Source organism: Cervus canadensis, chromosome 5 (assembly GCF_019320065.1).
Source record: "Cervus canadensis isolate Bull #8, Minnesota chromosome 5, ASM1932006v1, whole genome shotgun sequence".
NCBI classification, from domain to species: Eukaryota; Metazoa; Chordata; class Mammalia; order Artiodactyla; family Cervidae; genus Cervus; species Cervus canadensis.
Window position 1 is genome coordinate 48082249 of NC_057390.1, and position 24137 is coordinate 48106385.

The 24137-nt window shown below is 50.6% G+C and overlaps 1 protein-coding gene across 2 annotated transcripts in view; it reads right to left on the reverse strand.

Annotated features, from left to right (window-relative positions):
* The window catches only part of UXS1 (UDP-glucuronate decarboxylase 1), a 54572-nt gene extending 35826 nt beyond the window's left edge, over positions 1-18746 (reverse strand). The window contains exons 1-4 of one of the 2 annotated variants that reach the window (XM_043468819.1): positions 18577-18746; positions 5504-5531; positions 4253-4316; positions 3221-3264 (exon numbers count right to left, since the gene is read on the reverse strand). In XM_043468819.1, the coding sequence (XP_043324754.1) occupies positions 3221-3264; positions 4253-4316; positions 5504-5531; positions 18577-18670 (230 nt within the window). In that variant the 5' untranslated portion in view covers positions 18671-18746. The remainder of the gene's footprint in view (positions 1-3220; positions 3265-4252; positions 4317-5503; positions 5532-18576) is intronic. The other variant, XM_043468820.1, reaches the window with a different exon arrangement.
* Between the last annotated feature and the right edge of the window lie 5391 nt (positions 18747-24137).

Consider the following 24137-nt stretch of genomic DNA (forward strand, 5'->3'; position numbering starts at 1 on the left):
AGATGCTGGGTGGGGGCCCAGCCTCCATCGCCTCCACCTCCCCAGCACACCCAAGATATGGAACACATCTTCTCTGTGCTGGTGGAACTGGACAGAGCAGGACAGGTCCTCGGACAGACACCGGAGCTGGGAGCTGGGCATGGAGGGGTGGGGGGACCTCTGACAGGGCATGTGATTTCCCCCACAAGCACTTCCAGACTCTCAAGACGTCAGTTCCCTTTGCAGACACCAAACACAGGCAGGCAGGTGGGAGATGCCCAAGGGGTGGATGAGAATTCCACACTCACAGTTAGTTCTGTGACCCCCACTCTCACCCCTGGAGAAAGACCCCCCAGGTACTCCAGGCACATGGGGGCTTCCTGCTCCGTGAAGCCAAGGGCAACCTACAGGCCACCTGAGCTCTGGCTGCCACACAAGTGCCTGATGCAGTGGAGTCGGGGAGGACAGCAAAGCAAAGCCCAGCACTGGCCAGGGTACCCTCACACCTGCCCGGCCCCCTTCTCCGAGGACCACACACCCCTTGCTCCAGTCCCAGTCTGAGCTCCCAGCAGCTTCAGGCACAGCTGACCCGGCTCTGTCCCACCTCCCAGGCCTGCCAGTCTGCGCCTTCTCCAGGTCCTCCTGACGCCTCCCTTCCCTCACCCATTGAGGTTCATCCCCTGCAGCGTTTATAGACAGTGTCACCGGGAGCGGACCAGGGCTGCCCTTGGGACAGAAGGGGCGGGAGGAACAGAGGGTAAGACAGGTGTGGGGGTGGGGTGTCAAATATGGACACTGAAATCAACGTTCATCCAAGTGATGAGCTTAGAACAGTACCTGAGTGAAAACTTAACATGAAATTAGATACGCTATGTGTACATGGGGCTTCCTTGGTGGCTCAGTGGTAAACAGATTTCAAATCCTGCCAGTGCAGGACACACAGAAGATGTGGGTTTGATCCCTGGACTTGGAAGACCCCCTAGAGGAGGAAACAGCAACCCACTCCAGTATTCTTGCCTGAGAATCCCATGGACAGATAAGCCTGGCGGGCTACAGTCCATGGGGTTACGAAGAGTCAGACACAACTGAGCAACAGTAATTTACACCAGGCAGAAACAGCAAACATTTTCCTGCAGGAAATACACTGAAAAGAAAACTGCTTCAAAGAGTGTGTGCTAAGCCTTTGGTTTACCAAACACGAAAACACGACACTGGCTGGGTTTCGTGCCTTGCTTCTCTCTTCCATGTGTAGCGACTGAGTTTCAGACTCCATATGTGTGACTGCTACTAAACTTTGAAAAAATGATCTCACAGCCCTCATTTCTTGCTTTGAGGACCCAGGGCACAGAGCTCCAGAAGCCAAGCAATGGCCCGCCCAGGCCACAGTGACAGAGCTCGGTGACCAAGGTGGCCAGGCCCGGAGCCCCGTGCTGGGTGGGCCGGGCAAGGGCAAGGCATGGGCTTCTTCTAAGCCTGGAGCCCCTTTAAAACTCTGCTCAGGTGCTGGCTCAGCCACGCATCTGTGTATTCAAGCACCTTCTCCTGGGCACCTATTCTAGGCCACGCCCTGTCCTGGGGACACAGTGGCAACACAGCAGACGTGGGAGGCCGCCCACCAGAGCCTACGTTTCTGAGTGACAAGCAGTGAGAAGACAGGAGGAGTTGTGAATTCAGTAATAATGGACCGTCCCTCACCCCCAAATCAATCCTGCTGTCATTATTTACCCCATTTCAGACTTGAACCTTCCTGTTTATTAGCACAGCCTCAGTACTTAAGAATTTTTTTTTTTAAAATCAAAGGTTTTATTTTTTTGGCTGTGCTGCCCAGCATGTGGGATCTTAGTTCTCCAACCAGGGATCAAACCTGTGCCTCCTGTAGCGGAAGCTCAGAGTCTTAACCACCGGACCACCAGGCAAGTTCCTAGAATTTTAATCAGCATTGAAAGTGAAAGTGTTAGTCGCTCCGCCTTTGTTTGACTCTTTACAACCTCACAGACTGTAGCCCACCAGGCTCCTCTGGCCATGGGATTTCCCAGGCAAGAATATTGGAGTGGGTTGCCATTTCCTTCTCCAGGGTACCTTACCGACCCAGGGACTGAACCCAGGTCTTCTGCACTATAGATGGATTCTCTATCATTTGAGCTACCAGGGAAGCCCTAAGTAGCTTTAATACCTGCTATCTATCCAAAGAATATTTAAAGATGGGGAGATGGAATCAAGCACATAATCAAGTTATTAGGGTGTGTGATCAGGAAGACAGAAAGACTGCAGAGTCACAACACTGTGGACCAACTATACTTTAGTAAAATTTAAAAAAGAAATCAAACTTGCCTGCATATGAGAACGACTCGGGGAAATTTGCAAACCCCCAAAGCCCAGCGTGCATGCCCAGTTACATCATAATTTCAGGGAGTAGGGGCCAGGGGGTCAGTACTCTTTTCTTAAAAAAAAAAAAAAAAGGTCCATAGAGTCCACAACCCAGGCTTCTGAGACAGCACTGATCCCTGAGTCTCCCTGTGTAAACTGGCCCTGACCTCTCAAATGTATCCTTTCTTCTCTTGGGCCCAGTGCCCCCACGTAATGAGCTCATGTTCCGTCCGGGGACGTTCTTATATTGCCACGCAGCAGGATGGCTACGTGGACATTCCTAACACAAAGTCGGGAAACATGAAACTAGACAGAGCTCTGCCGGTTTCCACCACAAGGTCACAACCACATCTGACTTTCTAACTCCAACAGTAACCTGGTCAGTCAGATGCCACCTGCCTGGCTCAACTACCTGGGGGACAGAGCCCTTCAGGATGAAATCAGCAGGGAAGCAGCCCCAAGTCACAGGGGACTCTCATGTTTGACAGGAACGAGTCACCAGAAAATTTGTTAGGATGACGGTCATACGTGTGGTACCGAAAGGAGTCATGCAATTCTCATATTTCAAGAGATCCTGTGTGCAAAGCCACTGTCTTAGAAAAGTTACCCAAATGATTCACTTTCTTTTCAAAAAAGTTAATGTGAAAATGATCACTGGTGGCAGATTTTTTTTCTCTTTCCGCCAACCTAAAACTTGTGGTGGGTTTCTTCTTAAACTATTTATTTCAAAGCTTCAATTAAAATTGCTCAAACTATGGCAGTCCTGTCAAAGGCAGAATTTCTGGATCCCACCCACTGAAATGTTATAGGCAGTATAACTTTAGCACAAAATGGTGGCAAGAAAGATTAAACCACAAATAACAGGTACACATACCTCTTTTCCAAATCTCTGATTTTCTCCCTTAGTGGTTCAATGATCTGAAACAAAAATAACCAGGATCAGTTTTGAAGCAGAAACACAGTCCTCCAGCACTTCCACCCACTCTGACATTCCAGGAGGATGGGACATGACACAAAACGGATTTCCAATTACTTCTACGATCCACCTCCAGCTTGAAATGAAGTCAGAGCCCCCAAGTCACAATTCCAGAGCCAAGATGCTGAACCGCATGCTGGGATCTCTGACTCCAGAGACACCTGAACCCTGAGGAAGTTCACCTTCCAGACCACACGGGCATCGTTCAAGGTGGCGCGGGCTCACAAAAGCAGGTGAATCTCCACCTCTGCCTCTCTTCACATGAGACAGAGAACTGCCAGGAGCTGCCTGTGTGCCACCTGCTGTCAGCCCAGCACACACGTCCAGCGCACCCACATGTCAGGGCCAGGGCTGCCCGGAACGACCAGCACACGGCTCCAAATCCCGGTGAGCGACCCCCCCACCAAATCCGTGTTACAACAGTCTGTCCTCACAGACACTGGACTAAAACACAAGCAACTGTTCTAAACAGAAGGTGTGGAGCAGGCCAGACACCCCGGCTCTCGTCGAGTCCCCCCCCTCCACCCGTGTGTCCCCGCTGCCCTGTGAGCTCCCAGGGTCCTGGCATCTGAGTCCAGCCGTGTTCCCATCTACACCAGCTCAGGTGAGCTGAGGCGGACCCCTGTCTCCATCCAGGTAAAGATCCTCACTGCCCTTTCTCTTCGGAAGCCTGGGAAGGCTCCCCTGAAAAGTCACATAAAAGCGTGAACCCATCTTGCCTGCGGGGCAGAATTTAACATGTCGCACCATTATAAACGGGCAAAGCTGACGCAGAGGTGCATCCACAGCCTCACAGACAGCAAATCTCCTCTTAAATAAGGTAGTGGATCGCGGTTGGCATGATGTGGCCACAATAAGGCACCAGCACAGACAAAGGCACTAAGTGGAGAGACAGCAGACAGGTGGGAACAAAACAGAGAGGAGACTCACCTCTTCAATCCTGCTCTCAATTCTCAGCTCCCCGTTTTCCTGGATGGACCTGTTGAGTAGAACACTGCAAGACTGAGATAGACTGAAAGGCTCTGTGACCGCGAGGTCTACTTCTGAACAAATCACCCCAACATGCAGCACCAGTGCAGACCACTGCCTCCTCCCAAGCAATCAGCCCAGCCCCACCCCCTGAGGGGAGGCCAGGGGACCAGACAACTGCGGGGTGGGTCTCCAGGGATCACAACCACCTCCGGGGTGTTTCTGCTAAACTAAGATCGCATCACTTTCCCGTGATGCCCAGTGTGTGATTTTTAAATCAGAGGCAGGAAGTGTGTCTACAGGAGCACAAGTTCCTGCTGGGCTGTCCTGGGATTTAAGGCAAAGTGGAATTTTTCCAACTGAAAAGACTGAGCTCCTTTAATGGGACCTGAGCAGCCCTCCAGCCACACACAGAGGCCTCTGTTGGCAGACACACACCAGCCAAGGGGGAGGAGTCGGTCCCCGCGGCCCCACCCGCCCTGCAAACCCCACTGGGCAAGCCGCGCGGGTGGGGCAGAGCTCCCCTCCCCACAGCCCTGCGGCCCCCGGTGTCACCACAATGTGACCGCTGTTCTCTACCATCACACAAGAAGTACGAGGTGGAGAGGGCTGTTCTTTAAATGTGAAATTGTACTCATGGCACCAAATCTGGTTTTACAGTGAACGCCTATTACTTTGACTGATCTTTTTTAAGAAGCAACAGTTGACACAGGATTCCACTTTTACAAGGGCCCCTCGTTCTCTGTTGAGCAGCACAAACGATGCCCACCCAGAGTGGAAGGTCCTCGGGCCTCCCCTCCCCTGTGACGGAAGGTGGTCTCAGCATCCATTGGTCTGCTCCTGGGGTGGTGGGCAGTCTCGGTTTCCCTAACAGGCTTAGGAAAGGCACCCCAGCACTCGCTCTAACCACCCAGAAATGCCGTTTACATCTCAGGAGCCTGAAAGCCAGGAAGGCGGGTGCAGACAACACCAAAGAGGCACCACTGCTGCCCAGAGACCCCTCTTCTCATCTGGGCTGACCTGGGGCAGCCTGAACACTAGCTGCACCCTCCGGAGCATCCAGGAGAGAGATGCACACGGGTGTGTGAGCAGTGAGGAGCTCAGTTCCACTTTTACACTGTCCTCAAATTGGCCTGTGCCGCCAAGGTATGTGTGTAACCGGTGTGTCATTTCAGCCCAAAAGTAACAGCCAAGTTATTAAAAATCAATTACCTCATGTTAACCAAGTTGCCCCAAACAGCTGTAAGAGAAAGAAAAAGGAAAAGTCAATATTTAAGTTTGCAACATTCAAGGACTCCAACTAGTACAACATTAATTTTTAACCTGTATCTTAAAGCACAGTAAGAACACTATAGCTCACGAAGACAGTAAAATACACACTTTTAAAATAACAAGCCCTACTAAACTTAAGTGGGAAGATGATCCTATATATCTCCTAATTTAGAGTAACATTTTGGGACCTGGAGTGCAATGGTGCACGTGCCTTTTTTTTTAAGGTTCTTTTCGGGGGTGGGGGCAGGGGGTATCTGGACCATTTTTAAAGTCTTTATTGAAATTTGAATGTTATAATACTGCTTCTGCTTTGTTTTTTTGGCCACAAGGCATGTGGGATCCTAGCTCCCTGACCAGGGATCGAACCCACGCTCCCTGCATTGGAAGGCAAAGTCCCAACCACTGGACCACCAGGGAAGTCCCGGGGCAGGCGTTGTGATACCTGTATGTCCAGCCTTTGGGGATGAGCCAGTCACAGAAATCAAAGAACCACGTGAACAAAAGAGATGCCAGGGCTCAGTCCCACTGCTTCCATCAAACGGCAATGAGACCCAGAGAAACTACAGGTGGCCTGACTCTGTGGTCAGCCCTCACTCATCTCCCCTACATCAGCTTCCCCTGCGGGGGTACCTCCTGGGTGACAGACACTTGAATAACTGTGAACCACTTATAATTATTTCACCAAGGGTGACCACTGACACAGGAGACCGTGACACCCACTTGAAGCTCCCGATCAGAGAGTTACTTCACAAAGAAACCTTCACAGAGAATGGTGTGTCCACATCCCAGCGCGGGCCCCACGTGGCCGCTCCTCCAATACTCTCACCTTCAGGGACCAGGTGCCCCTAGGTGCCGCCAGGTGCCGCGAGAGACACAGAGCAAACACACACACCCTGGAGTCCAGGGCTGGCGAGTCTGTGAGCTTGGGGCGGGGGGGGGGGCGGGCGGTGTGTGAGGCTGGTGGCGAGGTGAGGGGTGACCCCAGACACGTTCTCACTGCATCCTCAGGTACACAGCACGGATAACAAATGTTCACTGGATAACTCTCAGGGTCCAAAATCACACCCCCCAGATCACACCCCCCCAGAGGAAATTCCCATTGTTAACAAAGGGGTGTTGAAAGCATAAAAGCACAGCCCTTGTTCAAACACAAGAAACTATGATAGTAAAAGATAAGCAATAAATAACTAAAAAGTGGCAAGTAAGCAAGAAATGGGAGAATTTTAAAATAGAGCTGAACTATTCACTATTTGGGCTTCCCTGGTGGCTCAGATCTGGTAAAAATCCACCTGCAGTGCGGGAGACTTGGGTTTGATCTCTGAGTAAGGAAGATTCCCCTGGAAGAGGGCACGGCAACCCACTCCAGTATATTCTTGCCTGGAATATTCAATGGGCAGAGAAGCCTACAGCCCATGGTGTCACAAAGAGTCAGACATGACTGAGCGACTGAGCACACAGCATATATTCACTATTCACTAAAAATATATATTTTTATACTTTTGGACCATGGGACCTTACTTTTGAGTATTATCCTCAGGAAATAATTATACACACAAGAAAGCTATCTTCACAAATGACTGCCTTATTTATAATTTAAAAAATGGTATAAATCAAAGTATCTTACAATTGGAGAACTATCATATAAAGTACAATATCAGTTCATCTCAGTTCATTCACTCGGTCATGTACAACTCTTGTGACCTCATGACTGCAGCATGCCAGGATTCCCTGTCCACCACCAACTCCCGGAGCTTGCTCAGACTCAAGTCCATTGAGTCAGTGATGCCATCCAACCATCTCATTCTCTGTCGTTCCCCTTCTCCTCCCACCTTCAATCTTTCCCAGCATCAAGGTCTTTTCAAATAACTCAGTTCTTCACATCAGGTGGCCAAAGTATTGGAACTTCAGCTTCAGCATCAGTCCTTCCAAAGAATATCCAGGACTGATTTCATTTAGGACAGTCTGGTTGGATCTCCTTGCAGTCCAAGGGACTCTCAAGCGTCCTCTCCAGCACGACAGTTCAAAAGCATCAATTCTTCGGCACTCAGCTTTCTGTATAGTCCAACTCTCACATTCATACATGACTACTGGAAAAACCACACCTTTGACTAGACAGACCTTTGCTGGCAAAGTAATGTCTCTGCTTTTTAATATGGCATCTAGGTTGGTCTTCCAAGGAGTGTTTTCTAATTTCATGGCTGCAGTCACCATCTGCAGTGATTTTGGAACCCCAAAAAATAAAGTCTGTCACTGTTTCCATTGTTTCCCCATTTATTTGCCATGAAGTGATGGGACCAAATGCCATGATCTTAAGTTTTCTGAATGTGGAGTTTTAAGACAACTTTTTCATTCTTTTCTTTTACTTTAATCAAGAAAGCATCTTCTATGCTTTCTGCCATAAGGGTGTGCCATCTGCATATCGAGGTTATTGATATTTCTCCCAGCAATCTTGATTCCAGCTTGTGCTTTATCCAGTCCAGCATTTCACATGATGTACTCTGCATATAAGTTAAATAAGCACAGTGACAACATACAGCCTTGATGTACTCCTTTTTCTATTTGGAACCAGTCTGTTGTTCCATGTCCAGTTCTAACTGTTGCTTTTTGACCTGTACACAGATTTCTCAGGAGGCAGGTAAGGTGGTCTGGTATTCCCATCTCTTTCAGAATTTTCCATGGTTTGTGGTGATCCACACAGTCAAAGGCTTTGGCATAGTCAATAAAGCAGAAGTACATGCTTTTCTGGAACTCTCTTGCTTTTTTGATGATCCACCAGATGTTGGCAATTTGATCTCTGGTTCCTCTGCCTTTTCTAAATCCAGCTTGAACATCTGGAAGTTCACAGTTCACATACTGTTAAAGCCTGGCTTGGAGGATTTTGAGCATTACTTTGTTAGCGTGTGAGATGAGTGCAATTGTGCGGTAGTTTGAACATCCTTTGGCATTGCCTTTCTTTGGGATTGGGATGCAAGCTGATCTTTTCCAGTCCTGTGGCCACTGCCGAGTTTTCCAAAGTTGCTGGCATATTGAGTGCAGCACTTTCACAGCATCATCTTTTAGGATTTAAAATAATTCAACTGGAATTCCATCACCTCCACTAGCTTTGTTCATAGTGATGCTTCCTAAGGCCCACTTGACTTTGCATTCCAGGATGTCGGGCTCTAGGTGAGTGATGACACCATTGTGGTTATCTGGGTCATGAAGATCTTTTTTGTACAGTTCTTCTGTGTATTCTTGCCACCTCTTCTTAATATCTTCTGCTTCTGTTAGGTCCATACCATTTCTGTCCCTTATTGTGCTCATCTTTGCCCATGAAATGTTCCCTTAGTATTTCAGAATGAAATGAAGAATATGGAATAAAGCAGGGCAAAGGCTAACAGAGTTTTGCCAAGAGAATGCACTGGTCATAGCAAACACCCTATTCCAACAACACAAGACAAGACTCTACACATGGACATCACGAGATGGTCAATACTGAAATCAGACTGATTATATTCTTTGTAGCCAAAGATGGAGAAGCTCTATACTGTCAGCAAAAACAAGACCAGGAGCTGACTGTGGCTCAGATCATGAACTCCTTATTGCCAAATTGAGCCTGAAATCGAAGAAAGTAGGGAAAATCACTAGACCATTCAGGTATGACCTAAATCAAATCCCTTATGATTATACAGTGGAAGTGACTAATAGATTCAAGGCATTAGATCTGATAGACAGAGTGCCTGAACAACTATGGACAGAGGTTCATGACCCTGTACAGGAGGCAGTGATTAAGACCATCACCAAGAAAAAGAAACGCAAAAAGGCGAAATGGTTGTCTGAGGAGACCTTAGAAATAGCTGAGAATATGATATAGCCATTCATTTAATGAAATCATAAAGTCATTAAGTATGACTATAACTATTATCAAAAAGATAAGAGATAACAAGTGTTGGCAAGGATATAGAGAAAAGGGAACCCTAGTTCACTCACCATGGATGGGAATACAAAGTGGTGTACTATGGAAAATAGTATGGAGGTTCCTCAAAAAATTAAATACAGAACTACCATATGACCCAGTAATTCCAATTCTGGGCATTTATCCAAAGGCAATGAAAACACTAATTCAAAAGGATACATGCACCTCCGTGCTCTTAGCAGCACTATCCAACAGCCAGGACATGGAAGCAACCTATGTGTTCAAGAAATAAGGGTGGATAAAGAAGATGTGGTGAATATATGCAATGGAATAGGTTTCAGCTGTGACAAGAAGGAAATCCTGACAACTGCAGTAACATGGATGGATCTTCAGGACACCGTAAGTCAGGGAAAGACAAACGTACGATCTCACTTATGTGCGTGCATACTAAGTCGCACAGTCGTGTGCAACTCTTTGCAACCCCGTGGACTGTGGCCTGCCAGGCTCCTCTGTTCCTGGGATTCTCCAGGCAGTCATATTGGAGAGGGCTGCCATGCCCTCCTTCAGGGGGTCTCACTTACATGCAGAATCTAAAGACAAACAACAAAAACCCAAGCTCACAGATACAGAGAACAGACTACCAGTTGCCAGGGGTGGAGGTGGGTGAAGTGGGTGAAATGGGTGAATGCAGTTAAAATAAATTCTAGGAACTGACACACACACACTACTGTATTCAAAACAGAAAACTACTAAGGACTTAGTGCACAGCGCAGGGAAGTCTACTCAATACTTTGTAACGACCTGTGTGGGAAGAGAAGGTCAGGGCAGACCTGCTCTCACAGCCTCTGGAAGTGGACCCTCCGGTCCCGCTGAGTCCCAGCCATCATCCCAGATAACACCATAAAGAGAACAGACTCTTCACACTCCCACCCCACAGAGCCGTGAGCACGGTGAGCCACTGCCGCTCCGTCCCACCCGGTCCTGAGATTGTCACTTACGCAGCACAACCACCAGAACCAGAGCACGGATGGGAACCTGGCCTTTAATTCCCTGTCGACCCTGGATCTGGGCTACACTCCTCCCAGGGCCCAGCGCCCATGTCGCAGGCCCAAGATGCCCACCTGGGCAGAACACCTGGCTCCAGACTGAAGTTCTGGGGGACCCTGCACCCCAACCCCGCAGGCTGCCTGCCTCGTGTGATCAAAGCATTAAACACACCCAGGACGGTGGTGCCCGGCTCACCCCGTGAGCCCCGACAGCCCCGGCCAGAGAAGCAGACACCCGCCTGCGCTGGATAAACTCCACGGTGGCGCGAAGCACCATCAGTGTAACAAGAGAAGCATCGGAAGAGCTGTTTAAACAGAGCGGAAGGTTCAAATCAAAGATACTCTTCTGCTAAAATTCTCCAAATACAAAATGAGGTTGTCAGAGGAGGGAGCCTCCCCCTCAGCTCCCCTGAAAGAATCAGGCACTCAGGTTCAGACAGCATCCCACACAGAAGAGCGGGGAGCCTTTCTGCTCCTCGACCTGGAGAGAGCTGGCCCCAAACCCCACACCTGTGCCCAGCTGGCCGGGCCTGCGTTCACCCATGTGGTTACACAAGAGGAAGCTGCCCAGGTGAGAAGGTGACCTGGGGAGCCCAGCAGGCTGCCAGCTGGCATCCTTCACAGGCCACATGTGGGGGCACTGTGGGACCCTGTGCCAGCCCTGCACTATCCCCGCCCCCAGGCTGGCCTCCAGGATGAGCCCCAGAACAGGCTCCCCAGTTCTCTGCTCCGTAGCCCCAGCAGTCCCCACTGGCAGCCCCAAGCTCCGGCGATAAAACACCTTTGAGTGACTCACAGACTTTCCTAAGAAAACCACACTAACATTCCCATGGGAAAATTTTTTTTGCCCCAAGATGTTCCCTTTTTTTTAAAAAAACAAAATGCTTAAAAAATGCAAGAAGCCGTGGGCTTTGTAGATGACATTTGTTCCTTTAAAAAGTCTTCACGTGTAAAAATGTCACTAAGTGAGATGGGAAACCCAGAAGGGAAACCTCCTAGAAGCCATTTCTGCTGTCACATGAGACACATGTTTAAAATGCCGAGTGGGTATAGCTGCTCAGAGAAGGAGCTGGGGAACACAAGGAACTTTCTGGGCTCTGGCATTACTGCAATTCCCACAGCTCGCAGTGAGAGAGCTTGAAGGATGGTCCCTTGAGGTCTGCTGAGGAGCCGAGGGCTTCTGTCCATCCAGGTAGGGGACTGCCTCGCTTGCAAAGTACAGGGTGACCAATAAAACCCCCCAACTGGCCAGTTAGCAAAGAAACCCTAAACCCAACAGTCACTTTGAGGAATCCCACTGGACACCTGGACCCGTTTCTTAAGAACCATGTGGGAAAATAGGAAAACTGTGCTAAGGTCTGTTTCCACTCCCAGAACACAGCTGACTCCCGGAGTATGGGTTGTCCACACTACCGACCAGCCCTCCAGCCCTTTGGACACTAACGACCTGCCCTGAGCACAGACCCCATATGCGAGGGGCCCAGGCCCACAGGACACCCCAGTTCAGATGCCTGCTTCCAGGCCCAGGGCCACTTGTGCTTCTGACTAACCAACCACCTCTAAGTCAGGGCACCCACAACCACCTTCTTGGGTTTGATCGTTTGCTAGAAAGGACTCAGAGAAACAGCTTCCTTACAACGACCAGTTCATCGTGAAGGCTACAGCTCAGGAATAGAAGGTCTCGGACGGAACCCGAGCCTCACTTACTGGGAAGCCATCAGATCTCATTGTTGAGGAGTTTCTTTTATTTTCCACAAAGCTCCACCTCCAGCTCCAACCCCTTCCTGGAGGTGGGTGGGTAAGGCTGACAGTGAGCTGCTTCCATCCCAGGCCAACCTAGGGACCACGCTGAGTCACCCCCTAGGCAAAAATTCAGAGTGATCACAGGGGGCTTCTTAAGAACAACAGAAGATGCCCCTACAGCTTGGGAAACCCTGAGGGTTCTGGGAGCTCTGTGCCACGAAAGGACCGAGACCACAGACATTTTTCCTCTGTTCCACCCAAGACGTGAGAAAACAGTTGCAATTCACTTCACAGAGGCCAGCTAACATCCCCAGTAGATGAAGAGTTCTTAAAAAATGAGGGGAAAGGTGACCCAAAGTCCAACAGAAAAGTGGGCAAATGGAACAGTTTTCAGAAAAAGAGGTGTTAACAGCCCTTTAATACTTTGCAAAGATGCTCAACATCACTCGTATGAAGAAAGAGGCCCCTTGAAGCAGGAGGGACCATTTCTGCCTGGTATGCCATCCACAAGCTCTGATGATGTGTGTGGCTGGGGGCGGTGGGGGGAACGACAGCTGTTCTGGGACATGGCTGGGGGACAGCGGGCACAAGCTTGCTCACTGTGGTGGTTATTTCTAACAGCAGGGAATCTGAAATAAGGAAAGTGTCCTGCACAGGAGGTCGTCGGGAGAGCTCAGGGCACATACACATGAGTGACAGACAGAGCAAAGGTGCGCTCATACACTGATGCCAGAGCTTTCCAGGAAATACAATGCAAGTAAAAAAGAGAACAAAATGGTCCAGGTGGTGCGATACCTTCCGGGAATGATGAATAGCATGTGCTTGTACACACGCAGATGAATGCCTGCATTTGCAAAGAGAAACCTAAGATGCAAAAAACGGACTAGTAACAATGGGAAAGAGGGTGGGGGCCAGCAATTGCAGCAAGACACGTCTGCACAGAACTGTTCATTCAGTTTGACTTTTGAACCATGTAACTGGCTTATACATTTTAACAATTGGAAAGAAGAAAGCAAATCCTAAAATAAACGGAACACAAACAAACAAACAAAAAGGAACATGACTTGTATCAGGCACAGAAAAACACATTTCACAGAGCTTTTTCGACACAGTAACGGCACACCCTGAGCGAGACAGAGTCTAAGGACAAAAGGAATGACAGAGAAATTCTGAATTTTCTTGGTACTGGTAACGATGCAGTAATTCTGAAACTGTTTTGCCTGGTGGTACGCATCAAATGAGTTTGGACTGATGTCAGAAACAAGATTTTCACTGTGGGAAGAAGGAACTAGCAAGATGGGAAGGAGGAGGAAGAAGCTTGTCATAACTTAAATTGGGGGTAGCAGCATAAACTCATGGTGGGAAAAAATCTGCACCTGGCTCCATCCACTAAGGGCACCTCAGCCAGTGCAGAGACCCTGAGTTCCAGTCCACACTCTCCAATGAAAGGAAGCATGCACCTTGGAGGAGTGGCTGATTGCAGGTCTGGGCACAGAAAACACAGGTGAGCGCGGAGCATCTGGAGATCAGGGACGTGCTCAAAGATTGGGAGAGCCTTTGAGTCCTCAGTGATTTTAAAAAAAACAAGAGCGGTGTAAATTGATGGTGTCCTCAAAACATGTCCACAACCTAATTCCTAGAACCTGGGGATCTGATTTGGAAAAAGGGTCTTAGCAGGTGTAATGAAGCATCTTGAGACCAAAAGATAACCCTAAATTATCCTGTTGGGCCCTCCATCCCCTGACCAGTGTCCTTATAAGGGACAGGGGAGACAGACAGGCAAAAGGGGAGGAGCCCTGGGGCCAGCACAGAAGAGTGAAGCGCCTGCAGCCTGTGGAGGGTGAGGAAGGAGCCTGCCTGGTACACCTGGACATGGGGCATCTGCCAGCTGCAGCCCTGCCCAGTCCCATCTCTGCAGAGTGTAGGATGGAGGGTCTGCAGCAGGCGAGCCCCTGTCAGCTGGGGAGATGACTAGGGTACCACTCAGCCCCACAGCTCTCCCGTGGGGCCCCTGAGATGTCCAGGCAAGCTGGCACTGCCCCTCGGGGATGCTGAGTGATCCACCAGCAAGGGAGGCAGCTGAGGGTCTGGGGCAGTCAGCGGCCCTCCACTCACCTAGGATCCGCTCAAATGCAGCAGATGGCCCAGGGTCCCTCCCAGGAAAAAGGAACCCCCCAAAGGGAAGAGACCCTCCATGGGAAGAAAAGGGAGCAAAGGACCACCAAGCAGAAAACTCTGAAACAAAAACCACATGCTTTAGTTTTTTAAATTAAGAGAAAAAAAAAAAAAACAAGTCTCGAGCAAAAAATAATAGCAAAAACAAATGTTTTATATCACTGGAAGAGTTCGGTTATAAAGATGACAAAGTTCCCGAAAACTTGAGCAAAAGTCTAAAATGATAGACGTGAAGAAACAAAATGGATGAGACCTGGCAACCCCACACCTGTGGGAGAATGTTTCAGGGAGGGGGAAGGCCAAAGGGCAGTTCAAGTTTTCAGAACTGCAAAGCAAGGACCCTGGTGGCCAGGGCTTGGAGGTGCCTGGCACATGTCACCAGCATCCGTGGACTGGCAGGTGCCCCTGGCTTCGCCCCCGCCACCGCCCACCCCCCCCCCCGCCCCGGCACAGAGGCCTCACTCTGGGAGGGGCTCTGCGCGTGAGCACTGCGGTCCTGAAGGAGGCCAGTGATCCACCACAGGGATACTGTTCACAAGGACACACTCTGGGCACACGGGCCACAAGAGGCCCCCGGAGTGAGGAGTGACCAAGCCCAAGCCAAGCTGTGTGGCGGGAGGATGGCACCGGGGCAGAAGGAGCACCTAGGATCTCCCAGGAGAAATCAAGTCGCAGAGAGAGAGCGGGGTACCGGCTAGAGCCTGGACCCAGGAGGGATGGAAACTTGCCTGAGAGGCTTTGAGGGGCCTTTTCTAGAATTCTGCACCACCCGCCTATCACTTAAATGTGAAGACAGAGAAGGCATGGCCAACACCTGCCAATCCTCTTCCCTGACATCAGGTGAGGGAAGTCAGGGGACAGGTGATCTCCAGGCCAACATAGCCGGACAGCTGAGGCCAGGGGCCTCTCCTCGGGGACATCTTGGGGGAGATGACATGGGTGACAAGCGCTGGAGTCCAGTGAGTTAACAGAGCAGAGTCATCAGCTCCAGGAAGAGTAAGAGGTGACGGACGTACAACCTGGCGCATGTGGATTACATTTAGTCTGTAATGCCAAATGCTGCACTCGGTCCTTCAGTCGTGTCTGACTCTTTGCGAACCCGTGGATGTAGCCCGCCAGGCTCCTCTGTCCACAGGATTCTCCAGGCAAGAATACTGGAGTGGGCTGTCATTTCCTCCTCCAACACGTGTAAACATGAAATGCTGACCTCCTCAAGATCACACAAAGTCTATGTGGGGGTGAGCATGGGTGGGGGAAAGTAAAGAGAATAGTCACCTTCTAAAAGGGAAAGTCACGAGGTATACAACAGCATCTACAAACGAAAAACTAGGAAACAGGATGCTATGGCACAAACACTAAGATCATTAGTTCAGAGAAGAGAAGCGCCTGCCCATGGGCAGGGAAGAGATGCCCAGGGACACCAAGCAACCAGGCAAAGGCAATCTGACTTTTTAAACTGTACTCATGTCAAAAACACTACAAGTAATTCCAGCTGAGTCTCTGCCTATGGATTCCCCTAGCAGGTTGTATGACTCTCAGACAATCAGGCCTCTGAGCTCCTCCAACCAGTGACCAGCGCTGACCTGAGGGCTACAAGGACTGGAACCCCATAGGAGAAAACACGTGCAGGCAAAGAACCCAGGGCAGCACAAGCTGGCTGTGCTCAGGCCCTGGGCCCTGGACTGAAGAGTTACGTGACGGGAGGGAGGAGGATGGGCCCGCACAGGCTCAAGAGACAGAGGAAGATGGGAGAGAGCCTTGAGAGGACATGGGAGAGCCTTTCCAGAAGGGGCTGTGTGTCATCTGGGAGCAGGGACAGTTTTCTCAAACAAGGAGACAAGATTATTATATTAACAAGGAGCGCCAAGACTAGAAATCACCGCTCTTGGACACTGTCAGGAGTCGCCAACTCACTTTTCCTGTAAAGCATCTTGGAGTTACCATCCCATGCCCATTACTGACACTGCCTGCACACCTATCTTAAACCTCACAGCTAAATTCACCCACACAGTGAGCTGGCACAAGGCCCGCCTGCCCCAGCCCATCAGCCAGGGCAGCCTCATCGCTTCATGTTTATGCTCTAACCACACCCCCCCTTCTCTGCATTCCTAGAACACGCCCTGCTCCAGATGCCACAGGGCATTCCACTCTTTGCGACCCCATGGACTAAAGCCTGCCAGGCTCCTCTGTCCATGGGATTCTCCAGGCAAGAATATTGGAGTGGGTTGCCATGGCCTCCTCCAGGAAATCTTCCTGACCCAGGGATGGAAGCCAAGTCTCCAGCACCGGCAGGCGGGTTCTTTACCACTAGTGCCACCTCGGAAGCCCATTAACTCCCACACATGCCTCACTTCTCAGCCTAAGCCTCACTTCCATGGGAAAACATGCTGGTTGCCCCTGTCAGGAGCCCTCATGCATTCTTTTGCTTCCTTCCTACTAGTTTGTAATTTCACCCTCATTTAGGTGAGAGTCTAATTCATGGCCAACTCACCATCTAAGCCAGTGGTTCTCAAGTGGGGGTCCCCAGAACACACCAACAGCATGTGAGGTGAAACTACTAGCTGGGCCACAGCCCAGACCTACTGAATCAGAAGCTTGAGATGGGAGGCAACAGCCTCTGTTTGGAAAGCCCTCCAGGTCATTCCGATGCACATAGCAGGTTGAGAACCACTGCCCAGGCGTTCTGCACACCTTGGGGATCCCTGGGACCCAGCACAGGGACAAAGACAAGGGCTTTGCAGACAAAAGTAAGGACGGAGGGTTTCCTGATCTGCAGAATGGTGAATGACATTCCACGACCTCTGACCTGCAGAAGCCTCAGAATCAACATGCAGCCTGCCGGCAGACCTGAGTTCCAGTCGCAGGTCCCCAGCCCTCCTGGGCTCAAATTCTTGGTCTTTGTAGCTTCTCACCTGTGTGATCATTTGCCTAATTTCTCTTGGTCTTAACAGACTCACCTCTAGAAAGGGAATAATGATAGGAGCTATTTCCTAGGACTGCTGAGACACTTAAATGAGACAAGGAAACAGACTCACCACACATGGGGAAACTGGCAGCAAGTCTGAACCCTGTTACTGTAGTCCTAACAGTAATTACACAACTTGAAGCAGTCTTCCCCCTGGGGTCTCCGCTTCCTGATTCAAGACTGGCATACACTTCAGAAGCCATCTTCCTCCTCGGCAAACTACTTGCATCTAACAGCCCCCAGCTGGGCTGCAGACAGGCCAGGTCTCAATGACTGCGCATCTGCCTAGAGCTCAACTGAAGCCACGTCCGGAGGCCCCCTCAACTTGGGAGTCAGACCTCGGTAACTCAACCGGTGAGCAGGTGTTTCGTCTCAGCGTGGATCAGCCTCGTGGCTAGGATTCAAACGAGCTCACACTTGGTCCAATTTTGGTACTTGGGGAAATATTAATAGCATCAAGGAAAACACGTTCCCATCCAATAGGTTTTTTTTTTTTTTTTAAAGGGACGGTTTCCCCTTCTAAGACAGAGGGTGTACCACCTGCCAGCAAAGTGTCCCCTCCTGCTCTCCGTCCCGAAGCCTCCGGGAGTGATGACAGGGGAACCACACAAAACGGAGCGGCGCCGAGACCCGCCCCCCGCTCCCCGCGGTGCGCCTCGGCTCTGAGTCGACCCGCATCCTCAGAACACAGGCGCGGGGAACCCCTGGCGCGTGCGGACACCTGGGTTCGGGGACCCCCCTCTCTTGGCGCCAGTACCCCTGGAGTGGACAACTGGGCGCGGGGAACCCCTGGGCGCCAGGACCCCCCAGGTGCAGACACCTGGGGGCAAAGACACCCCCACCCGGGCGTACAGACACTTGGGCGCCAGGACCCTGGGGCGTCAGACCCGTGGGCTCCAGGACCCCTGGGTTCGGCCGCGGGCCGGCGGAGTCAGGCGACACTGGGCTCCCAGCAGCCAAACGCTCAGTAATTGTCCTGGGAGCAGACAGCCGCGATGGGGGCTCTGCCAGCAGACAGCCCTCGCAGCCCCGCGTCCCGCCCGGCGGCGCCGCACGCTCGGAAGCCGTGGACCGCAGCCCGGTGTGCGGCGGCGGGGCCGAGGGCCGAGGGTCCGCGGTTCGGCTGGCGGCCGCGCGCGGAGCGGGAGGGAGCAGGCCGCGGGCGGGAATGAATGGCCGAAGCACTCACAGGCCACGTAGGCGAGCAGCGCGATGCCCAGCAGTAGCTTCATCCTCCTGCGGCTGACGGCGGACGCTAGGCGAAGAAGCGGCTGGCTCAGCATCCCGGGCCGCGCGCTGCGGCCGCCCGACTCCGAGCGCGGCGGCGGGGGCGGCCCGGAGGCCCCGCCCCGCCCCGCGCGCGCTTCCTGCCGGCGGGGGCCGCGCGCATGCTCCGCGTTCGCCCCGCCCCACCCCGCAGGCGCAGTGCGGCGGCCCCAGCTGGCGGCGCGTGCGCACGCGCGAGCTAAAGCGTGGAAGCCGCGGCGGGCGGTGAGCCTCAGACCTGGGTACCAGCGCACCAGGCGGCCGCCGGGCTGGTTTGTTCTATATTTAGGCAGGTGTTTGGAGTTCTTTACCCGCTCACTCTGAGAGTTACCTGTTCTCCTGGCTTCTTTAGCTGAAACAGCGGCAACGATTAGTCCCTTACATATCACTGATGTCCAGATTCCGTGCGTTTCCCCCTCTGATCGGCTAGGACGTCATTCTTTTAAAAATAACTCGTTTATTATTATTATTTTTAAAAGTACTGCTAGTGATGTAGAGTGAGGATAGACTAGGAAGGAAAGGACCGCGCTGTCTGCCTGCAGCAAAACGGATGCCTCGTTGCAGGAGAGTGAATGCACTAGCCGTAGCTATGAGCCGAGAGCACACGGATGCACGCGCTGTCCTGGCTCATTTTTCCATAAGCGGGTATTGCATGCCTGCTCCCAGAGAAGAGCTCTGCCCAGGGACGCACAGATGCCGAAGGAGTCCTGAACCCGCGGGGAGCTGGGCCCCTGGCGGGGGAAGACAGGTGTGCGCGGACCTTAGCCAAACCAGGACTGGAGCGACCCGGAGGGAGACCGAAAGTGCGGGGGATGCAGGCTGACATTATAGACCTTGCACGGCGGCCCGCAGCGCCTCTAACCTCTGTGGACGCCGGGTTCTTTTGCTAAACAGTCGAATGCCCTTCTTCAACTTTGTTATAAACCTCCGAGAAAAATAAGCATCACAATTAGCAATAAATCAAAGCAGTAATTGGTTACATCTTTCTAGCTACTCAGCACAAATGCCATGACTCTGTGATTGTAAGACAGACTTCCCAGTTCCAGGCCTCCCCATTAACCTTGAGAACTGTGGAACAAGAGGAAAATCGTTAAGCCCTTTCCCAGAGGATGATACATCTGAAGCGGCCTCCTGTCAGGACGCCCACTGCCCAACACGCTCTCAACCCATTCCAGTATCCAAGAAGGCTGCCAGGTGACACTTCCTTTGGAGACAGACAGAGACCCCCCGGGGTGGGCTTCCAGGTGAGCACACCAGCCAAGGACAAGTTTCTTTTTGTCCGGGAGTCTTTTTTCCTTGGTGACTCCATAATAATGAATCCATCTGCCAAGCAGAAGACCCCAATTCCGTCCCTGAATGGGGAAGATCCCCGGGAGAAGGAAATAGCAACCCACTCCAGTGTTCTTGCCTGGGAAATCCCATGGACAGAGGAGCCTGGCAGGCTCCAGTCCCTGGGGTCAAAAGAGCACAACACAACTTAGTGGCTAAACAACAACAACAGCAACTTTATTTCCTCATCGTTAACATTTTAAGTTTGGGTTAAACCTCTAATTTTTCAAAAGATGTATCTAGAGCATGTAGTTGCCCTGAGCTCCTCTGATCCTATGATTTCATGATTTTTATTTTACTTTTTTATTTACCATGGTCACTTTATTCTTCTAATTTTTTATTTTATATTGGAGTATAGTTGACTTACAATGCTGTTTTGGTTTCAGGTGTACAGCCAAGATTTAGCTCTACATGTATATCTAGGGCTTCCTGGTGGCTCAGTGGGAAAGAATCCGCTTACAATGCAGGAGACATGGGTTCAATCCCTGGGTCAGGAGGATCTCCTGGAGGAGGAAATGGCAACCCATTCCAGTATTCTTGCCTGGAAAATCCCATAGACAGAGAAGCCTGGCAGGGTATAGTCTATGGGGTCGCAAAGAGTCAGACACAACTAAGTGACTAAACCACCACCAGACATATATCTATTCTTTTTCAGATTCTTTTCCCATTTAGGTTATTACAGAGTATTGAATAGAGTTCCCTGTCCTATGCAGTAGGAATTCCATGGTTTTTAGGTAAAAGATGAGCAGCAGAGATATGAGAAAAGATTAACATTTGCCCTAAGGCAAAATCAGATAGAAGCTATAAGTGGATTCCAAGCTTTTTGGGTGTAGGTGGTATTTCACTGATATATATTTATCTGTTCAACCAGGCAAGAAATTGTGAAACACATGTAACCAATGCACAAAAGTCCCTAAATCCAGCTTTCCTACCTGAGCCTCCTTTCCACCACCAGACACTGCTGCCAAGGTCTCCTGCCCCAAGGGGTGAAGTGTATGGGAACACCATCAACAGTTTCATGTAGGTTAGCTGCTGCTGTCGGAGAAGGCAATGGCACCCCACTCCAGTACTCTTGCCTGGAAAATCTCATGGGCGGAGGAGCCTGGTAGGCTGCAGTCCATGGGGTCGCTAAGAGTCAGACAGGACTGAGCGACTTCACTTTCACTTTTCACTTTCATGCATTGGAGAAGGAAATGGCAACTCACTCCAGTGTTCTTGTCTGGAGAATCCCAGGGACGGGGGAGCCTGGTGGGCTGCTGTCTATGGGGTCGCACAGAGTCAGACACGACTGAAGTGACTTAGCAGCAGCAGCAGCCACTGCTGTCCTTATGACCCCTCAGGGGGTTGTGGGTGGCCCTGACCCTGATTTTCAGCTCAACCAAAGCCAGAATTTGGGAGTAAGCAGCAGTAAGTGCTTGCCCAGCAGAGATGAGAAGACCCCAGGGAAGGAGGCGCCACCTTGGGCTCTTCAGGGAAACTGTGGGTTTGGGCAGGTCACTTCCCTGAGCTTCTCTTCCCTCTTCTGACTGCCCACGCCCTCTGCCCCAGTGAGTTCTGTGCTCAGGTCCCCTTCCTGCCTCAGCCTTGCTATCAGCTACTCCTTTTTTCAGTGGATACATCAATGAGAATATTTCAACAGTGACTACTTAGTTACAAGGCAGTGTTCTTGACACTTGGGATGATTAAAAAATGAATCATAACAGGACTCCTGTCCTAGTGTGTTAAAGGCCTAAGAAGAGGGGACTTCCCTGGTGGCTCAGTGGTAAAGTATCTGCCTGCCAAGGTGGGGGCATGCATTTGATTCCTTTTGCAGGAAGATTAAACATGCCTCAGAGCAACTCAGCCCATGAACCACAACTCCTGAGCCTATGTACCTAGAGCTGGTGATGCTCAAAATGAGAAGCCTGCACACTGCAACTAGAGAGTAACCCCCACTCACAGCAACCAGAGAAAGCAAGGAAGGTCCAAAGCAAGGAAGATCCAATGCAGCCAAAAAAAAAAAAACTAAGAAGAGTAGGGCTTCCCTGGTGGCTCAGATGGTAAAGAATCTGTCTGCAATGCAGGAGACCCAGGTTTGATCCCTGAGTCAGGAAGAAACCCTGGAGAAGGAAATGGCTACCCACTCTAGTATTCTTGCCTGGGAAATCCATGAACAGAGGAACCTGGCGGGCTACAGTTCATGGGATCACAAAGTCAGACATGACTGAGCAACTAACACTTTTCAAGAAGAGCAGAAAACCTCCATCTATTCAGTGTCCACCAGGAGCCAGGCAGGGACTGTGATGTGAGACACTCGCATGTGTCACCTCACCCAAGTTCTGTAACAGCCCCAAGAGGCAGGGTTGCTGATGGGACTGTGCTTAATAGACAGAAAACAGGCTCTGAAAGTTGTCAGTGTCCACACAGCTGGGGTGGGAGGGGGGTGGGGGGATGCTTTTGGGGAGGAGAGCAAAGGTGTGCAGAAGCCACCATACTTCATGGTAGAAAGTGGTCAGGACCAGGACAATGCAGATGGATGGCCAAGGCTTTCACAAGAAAGAGACATCACTCCCTGGGAGTACGGTTTGCCCAATTAGTTGGCTGAACAGCTTCCTGGCTCCAAAAGCTGAGTGTTCACAACTCTTCCTGTGGGGTGCCCATTCCCATGTGAATGAGCAATTGCTGCAGATCAGGGCTTTTTCTGTTTTTTGACCAGCACACCTCCCCTTCCAGGTGAGAACAGCAAGAGGGAGGCTGTGCAGAGCCAGGGCTACGTGGGCTGAATTTGAAATCACATGTAAGGTTTTTGCTCACACACATTGGGCAGGGGTGATGGGGAGGGAGAGGACCCAATAGGACATAGTGGAACCTGTATGGCTAGAGGAGCAGGAAAAAAAGGTGCAGATAATGTTGGATAAGAAAGCTTCCAGCAATGTATCCGAGAGTGCAGAAGGGAGGCCTCCAACCCCCGCGCACTTTATCTACTTTTCTTCCTGCTACTTTTCTTACTAAGCCAGTGCCTCCCTGATGGCCCAGTGAGTGGTGAAGAACCCGCCTGCCAATGCAGGAGGTGCAGGTTCCATCCCTGGGTTGGGAAGATCCCCTGGAGTAGGAAATGGCAACCCACTCCAGTCGGTTTTCCACTTACCTGGGAAATCCCATGGACAAAAGGGCCTGGCAGGCTACAGTCCATGGGGTCGCAGAGTCAGACACAACTGAGCAACTAACACTTTTTTTTTTTCCTTTTTATATCCAAAGGGTTGGTTGTTGCAAACAGATGCAAAGGTTAAGGTAAAAGGAACAGATCTGATAGGGAGTCAGGTGTGTTCTTCCTGTTACAATGTGACAGCTTTTCCCTCTGCACCTCCCTGGTCCACCTGGTTTATGTGCCCCAGAGCATCTGAGCAGAGGGTTTTACTGGCAATCAGCCAAGATCAGGTTGAGAAGTAGATCATGCTGCTGGGACTAGTCATTTTTAAAGTGCTTAATTCTAAACGTCTGTAGAACTCGAAGGATCTGCTGAAGGACCTATTGAGCTCTTGTTGCTGAGGAGTGGAGGGGAGAAAAAGATGCTGCCTTTGGGGTCTCCTTAAGGCTCTCCCTCTGCGTCCCTTTGGGAAGCATAAACTGATTTGTGGTAATATGGTCTGGTAATATGGTCTGGTAATATGGTCTCTCCGCTAGAGCCAGGTTTCTGATGAGCAAGTAATAAATTCTGGTTGTTAATGTGCGTGCCAGCTGTAGTGTGAATGCCCAGTGAATACCTACCAACCAACGGACTTGGGGGAAGTGCCAGATACAGGCAAATTACGTTTTCAACTTGTTATTTTCTGAAGTTTGCATTGGCTATTAAAGAAGATGATTTCTCTGGGGTGTGTTGAGTAATTAACTTCCCATCAGCGAAGATAAAAAGCAGTCATCAGACATACATCACAATTCACAAAGTCCGCTTTTGACAATTATTATGTGCAGTTGAGAGGCAGATGCCTTGCCTTTTCAACAGCTACCTTATCTACTGTGAATCTGTTCACTATTAGAAGTCCAATTAATTTTTAAGCACTCTAACTACATGGTTATATAGTGATACCAGATGATTTTGAGTGAAAACTCAAAAGCCTTGCAAAAAAAAAGGTGGGGTTTAATAACCCATCTTTGTTTTTCTCTTTCCCAGGAGAA